Genomic DNA, 6,284 nt, shown 5'->3' on the forward strand with positions numbered 1-6,284 from the left:
TCAGCGATGAGATAAGAAGTTTATTGAGTTTATATTATACAAAATATCATAAAATAACTGCAAAAATCACACATAGCTGCTTCTCGTTCTTATATCACATGGTGGTCACGCCTTAAATTGTATCTCCACCCACTCATTTTTTTTATGGAAAGGGGAAGGGTTAGACCCCCTGCCTGTTTTTTATTGGCGTTGGTGTCCCTGGGACAGAAAACAATGCCAACCATTGTCCCCGGGACAGAAAGGTATGGAGAATCCATCATCATCATTGAGAAGTTTTACCGGAACAAGAGTTGGGTGTCGGTGATTACTCCTTAAATTGTATCTCCACCCAATCATTTTTTATAGAAAGGAGAAGGGTTAGACCCCCTGTCTGTTTTTTTATTGCCTTTGGTGTCCCCGGGACAGAGATTGATGCTGACCCTTGTCCCCGGAGGGGGCAGCTGTAGAACATGTGAAAGGGTCCCACTATGGGACCATAAGGCTCGGTTCACACTGCTGCGACCTGTAAGTCCTGTGACTTGCTTGCGAATACCTTGCAACTTCCTTGTGACTTTTTGATTTAACATTACAGTCTATGGCACTCAAAATCGAACCAAAGCTGCTGTGGTTTGAGTCGCATTGATTAGAACAGCACCAGAGGCGGACTGACCATTCGGGCACCTGGGCACTGCCTGAGGGCCCGGAGTCAGTAGGGGGCTCCATGAAATGCCCCTGGTACCTTTCATAGGTGTTTTTGGGTGTGGTTTGAGTGTGGGCGAAGACACAGGGGCCCCATGACTTCCTATTGCTCGGGGGCCCCATGAGTTGTCAGTCCGCCCCTGGACAGCACCTATTGAAAGGAATGTGTTTAGACTTTTCATGCAAAGTTCTGTGTCGCCAGTCAAATACTAAGTCGCAGCAGTGTGAACCTGGGCTTACAAATGGCCCAAAATGGGCCCCAGGATCAGTGGGATGGACCCAGTACTCAGATGGAAGGACCCCAGAACCAGAGGAAAGGGCCTCAGGACCAATGGAAAGGGCCCCAACGGTCAGGGGGAGCCCTTCAAGGTTTCTTGCAAGGGGCCCTGAAGGTTCTAGTTATGCCTACCTACCATCCAATTAAAACTTATGTAGGCCTACACACACCATATAATGGGAGGGCCTAAGTGAACAATTCAATCTCTTATCCAATCAGGAAAACCCTTACATCCTTTTAGTAAAAACTTTAGCTAGTTCTCTATCCCCAAAATGACTACAAAGGATCACCAAGGGGTGTATTCATCAAAAAATTCACATAGTGTAAGGGATTTCCAGCAAGACGAACCACGATTGGAAACGTGCACACGCACGGCGAAGATTGGCGCCAGATGGCCTATATAAGGGGTGTCTCTGTTCATGTTCAGTGCTGATTGGTCTTCAGCCCCCCACCCCCGTGTCCTGCTAGTTCCTGTACGATTCCTCCGGTGCTGACCCGGCTTGTTCCTCACCTGACTCTGATTGCTCTCCTGATACTGGTTCCTGACTTCGGCTCTGCTCCTGACCTTGGCTGGTCCTGATTCTGTACCGTGGTGCCCGACTGTTGATGACCCCGGCTATTCCATGACACTGCTCCTGTCTCTTGTCCTCACTACCTTCCTTACTCTGCTGCACGCCTGGCAATCTACCTAACCTGCACTGCCTGCTACTCCTGTGCCAAAATCAGAGGATCATCAGCCTTCCAAGGTCATCATCTGCAAGAGCTGCAAACAACAACTACTGGCACTCTTGTTCCCCTGGGTCCTAGACTCCCTCTGTTCCAACTCCAGCAGGGTTGGTGACACAAGTGAGGCCGACCTCGTCAATTCAGTCTCCCGTCAGGTACGTGACACATAGCAGTTAATACATCCAAACTTGCCTGACTTGACTTTGTGAATGGCGGCAAAATCGACTGTTACTAGTCTGTATTCTCTCCAGCTTTTTTTTGTTTATTCATCCAAAATAGAAAGAATCAGGAAATACCACATTATGGCCACTAGATGGCACTGATGATCATAGGAAATAAATACACATTTCCTATGATCAGCTCCATCTGCTGGCCATAATGTGGTATTTTCCCAAACCACTCTATTTTTAATGAATAAATAACATTCAAATTGAGCAGAAAGTAGCCAAATGTTTCCCTACAGAACCAATGTGCGGGAAGCTTCGCAGGATGGATAGATCTGCTATTTTTTTTTTTTAATAAATATTTTGATAAATACGCCCCTAGGTGCGCTAATCGCTTTCTGGGAGGTAGGTCACCGTCCGGTTAGTAATACTTTACACCAAGAACTGGTGGGAACTGACCCCCGATTATCCTAGTCTAGGATGCCGGGGTTTCCTAGTCAACCTTTTCTTTGTTAAAAAAAACAATTGTGGATTTTTATTTATTATTATTTTTTTTTTATTAAACCGATAGCAAATACATAAAACTTTGATCCTGATTGGTTGCCGAGACGTAAAGCGCGTCTGCTTTATTAAATAAGCCGCTATGGAAGGACCCCGGATGAAAAGCAAGAGATCGATTTATAAATGAAGAACAGCTGAAAACAATAAATACAGAAAATGAACGGTCTGACCTCTGTTTCCGGATACAGGGGGGGCGGGTAATTGACACATTGTAACATTTTATGCCTGTGCCCGCCCCCTCTCCAGTGAATCACATGATTGACAGCTCAGCTGGCCTATCACAAAACAGGGGAAGCTCAATATATCACATTTTGTGTCTGGGCCCGCCCACCTCTCCAGTGAATCACATGATTGACAGCTCAGCTGGCCTATCACAAAACAGGGGAAGCTCAATAGATCACATTTTGTCTGTGTGCCCGCCCCCTTCTCCAGTGAATCACATGATTGACAGCTCAGCTGGCCTATCACAAAACAGGGGAAGCTCAATATATCACATTTTGTGTGTGCCCACCCCCCTCTCCAGTGAATCACATGACTGACAACTCAGCTGGCCTATCACAAACCAGGTGAAGCTCAATATATCACATTTTGTGTGTGCCCACCCCCCTCTCCAGTGAATCACATGATTGACAGTTCAGCTGGCCTATCACAAAACAGGGGAAGCTCAACAGAACACATTTTGTGTCTGAGCCCGCCCCCTCTCCAGTGAATCACATGATTGACAGCTCAGCTGGCCTATCACAAACCAGGTGAAGCTCAATATATCACATTTTGTGTCTGAGCCCGCCCCCTCTCCAGTGAATCACATGATTGACAGCTCACAAAGCAAAAGGGAAGCTCACAATACGAAATTTACTAAAACTGGAGAGTGCAAAATCCGGAGCAGCTGTGCATGGCGGCCAATCAGCTTCTACCTTCATCCTTTTCAGTGAAGCTTTGACAATAAAACCTGGAAGCTGATTGGTTTCAATGCAGAGCTGCCCCAAATTTTGCACTCTCCAGTTTTAGTAAATCTCCCCCGTTGCAACATTTTTTGTGTCTTTCCCGCCTCCCATCAATATGTCACGTGACTGACAGCTCCACTGACCTATCACAATACGGGATGGGGGGCTCTTGTATCATTCATACAGGGAAGGGGGAGTTGGCCATATCCAGACATTTTGTATGAATTTTTTATAAAGTGTCCAACTGTTAGAGGGACGACCCCAAAAAAGACGTTTTGGTGGAATGGTACCAGGGTTACGGTAAGTGGCCATTTTACATGCAAACAGTCCTTAGCAGAGCCATGTATCTATATGAGGATATGATGAACTAGCTGCGGCCAATCAGTAGGGATGATCAAACGTAGAAATCAGCCCAGTTGCTTGTTTTCAACAATCCATGGTGGACATGGGTGAGGAGGAGAGTGGGATCGATGGCAGATTCATCAGGACAAAGCCTGACTTCAGACAACTCTTTTATTTTTTGATAGCGTTCATGTTTCTGTTCTGGTCTGTGACCCCGGGGAGATTTTATCTCACTTCCTGTTTCTGTGACACTCATACAGAAAATGTGGGGAAGGGGTGGTTTTCAGCAAGAAAGGAAGTCAGGGACAGCAAAAAAAAATAATTGCCAAAAATTCTAACCTCTCCTCTCTCTACTGAACATTGTGTTTTGTTGGTGTCCCCATTGGAGGGATACTTATAATTTCCTGTCCCGACAGGAAGTGAGATAAAATGTTGGGGCACAGTTAAGTCCCCTCCATGGCTGGGGCACAGTTAAGTCCCCTCCATGGCTGGGGAACAGTTAAGTCCCCTCCATGGCTGGGGCACAGTTAAGTCCCCTCCAAGGCTGGGGCACAGTTAAGTCCCCTCCATGGCTGGGGAACAGTTAAGTCCCCTCCATAGCTTTTTTTTTTTTTTGGATCCAGAATGGGGCGGACTGACAACTCATGGGGCCCCCAGGCAATAGGGGATCATGGGACCCCTGTGTCCTTGCCCAAACTCAAAAAAGCCTATGAAAAAGGTACCGGGGCATCTCATGGGGCCCCCTACTGACCCCGGGCCCTCGGGCAGTGCCCAAGTTTCCAAATGGTCAGTCCGCCCCTGATCCTGAATTAAGGGACTTTTGGGGACCGGTGTTCTCAGCTCCACCCACCTGCCATAATTGACAGAAGAGCAGATCCGGGAACTCATCGGGATTGGAAGCTAGTAGGTGGCTCACTGGTACGCTCCCATGACTGAGACATTTGGTGTTGGGTGGACTGACACCTTGACGCTGCTGTAGGAACCAAGGCCATGGGAACTTTAGACCTTCTTATTTACAGAAATTCAGGTGAAAGTAAACACAGCCAATCTGGGTCTGTCCAATCAGGTTTGATCATCCCTAGCATTGTCCGAGAAGAAGAAGAGTTATCAGCCCTGGTGGCCAAGCCATTACTGAACCCCGTTTGCCATCAGTTCTTGTTCCATAGGAGGGACTGGAAACTGCTCATCATCTTTAGGAGACTCTTCTGAAGCCTCTTCCAGCAATGGTGTCTTCTCCTCCTCTGTGTCTCCTTTGCCCAGCTTTTCCCCACCATTCTCTTTGGCCTTTTCCCCAGCTCCCACTTCATTCATCTCAGTGGCTGAATCCACCTTCTTCTCCCCGGTGACAAACGTGGTCATTTCTTCCTCCTTTACAGCCTCCAGTTTGGTCCCAGCTCTTCCGTTTTCCACCATGGCGAGCTCTTGAGCTGCCCTTACGTCTCCCAGTTCGGGCACTTGGCCTGCCCACACGTCTTGCCTGGCGTTCCTCTTACTTTGCGTGCGAAACGAGCCGCTTCTCTTCTTCTTCCGCAACATGAAGAAGACTATGATCACCAGGAGCAAGATTAAAACAAAAATAATGACTCCAATTAAGATCACGCTGCCCAAACCTTTTTTATTTTTGGTTTTTTTTTGATCCGTCACGTCTTTGTTTGTCTCTTGGCCAGGATGCTTAGTGGTGGGAACGTCCTCATCTCTACCCTTTTCCCCGTCTGTCTCTAGAGTGACGTATCCATCATCATCTCTACTGTCTGTTTCATTTCGGATAGTTGATGGATTAGCAGTGCTTTGGTCATCTGTGAGACTCTCCGACCCATCAACGTTGTCTCTGGATGGTATGGTAACCATGTCTATGGAATTCAAAGTTGTAGATTGAGCATTTGACCCTGAAGTTAAAGATGTGGTTGAGGGTTCGATCCTAACCTTGAAATCTTCCATGACAGTGGTGGCTGAAGCTACGCTATTGGACATAGTTGTTGGCTTTTGGGAGGTGATCACTTCTGTTGCCACAGGTGTCGAAACTCCGTTAGGAAGAGCACTTGAAGATTCAGTTTCAGACTCCAATTGTTGGACTGATGGAGAACCAGTAGATGATAAAGGAAACGATTCCACAGGAGTGGTGGCATCCTCCCAGTCAGTGATGTTCTCCTGGGACCTCGAACTTGCCACCAATAGAAGGAGCAGCACGCTTACCAAATGAGAACTCTCCATCATCGTCTATTAGAGGTGCGCTCTTCTATCACTTCCTTCTTTTTCCAAAATGTCTGAGAAAACTGAGCGCACCGAGGAGCCTGGAACAAAAGTACAAAGACGGGTCAACCAGTTTGTTCAAGAAATTAATAAACAATTTTTTGGAAAATTTAAATTTTAGAGTTTAATTCTGCAAAATGTAGAGAATTCATTTCCCAAAAGTTTCAATCACAATTGTGAGATTTTGCCAAACTTCAGCCATTTCTGAATGCATTGGTGTCAATGGGAGAGGCAAAAGTATGCGAAGCGAAGAACACAAATGAAATACATTGAGAGGGATCTACTAAACATGGGGAGGATAGAATCTGGGTCAGCTGTGCATGTCAACCAATCAGCTTCTAG

General features: G+C 46.6%; 1 protein-coding gene across 1 annotated transcript; it reads right to left on the reverse strand.

The window, feature by feature from the left end:
• LOC149434548 (uncharacterized) lies at nt 1–6,007 on the reverse strand. The gene has a single exon (XM_089663665.1). It carries the CDS (start codon nt 5,904–5,906, stop codon nt 4,821–4,823), a length of 1,086 nt encoding a protein of 361 aa, XP_089519791.1. The 5' UTR covers nt 5,907–6,007; the 3' UTR covers nt 1–4,820.
• Between the last annotated feature and the right edge of the window lie 277 nt (nt 6,008–6,284).

Source organism: Staurois parvus, unplaced genomic scaffold (genome assembly GCF_062004578.1).
Source record: "Staurois parvus isolate SC_StPar_1 unplaced genomic scaffold, SC_StPar_1.0 ptg001741l, whole genome shotgun sequence".
NCBI classification, from domain to species: domain Eukaryota; kingdom Metazoa; phylum Chordata; class Amphibia; order Anura; family Ranidae; genus Staurois; species Staurois parvus.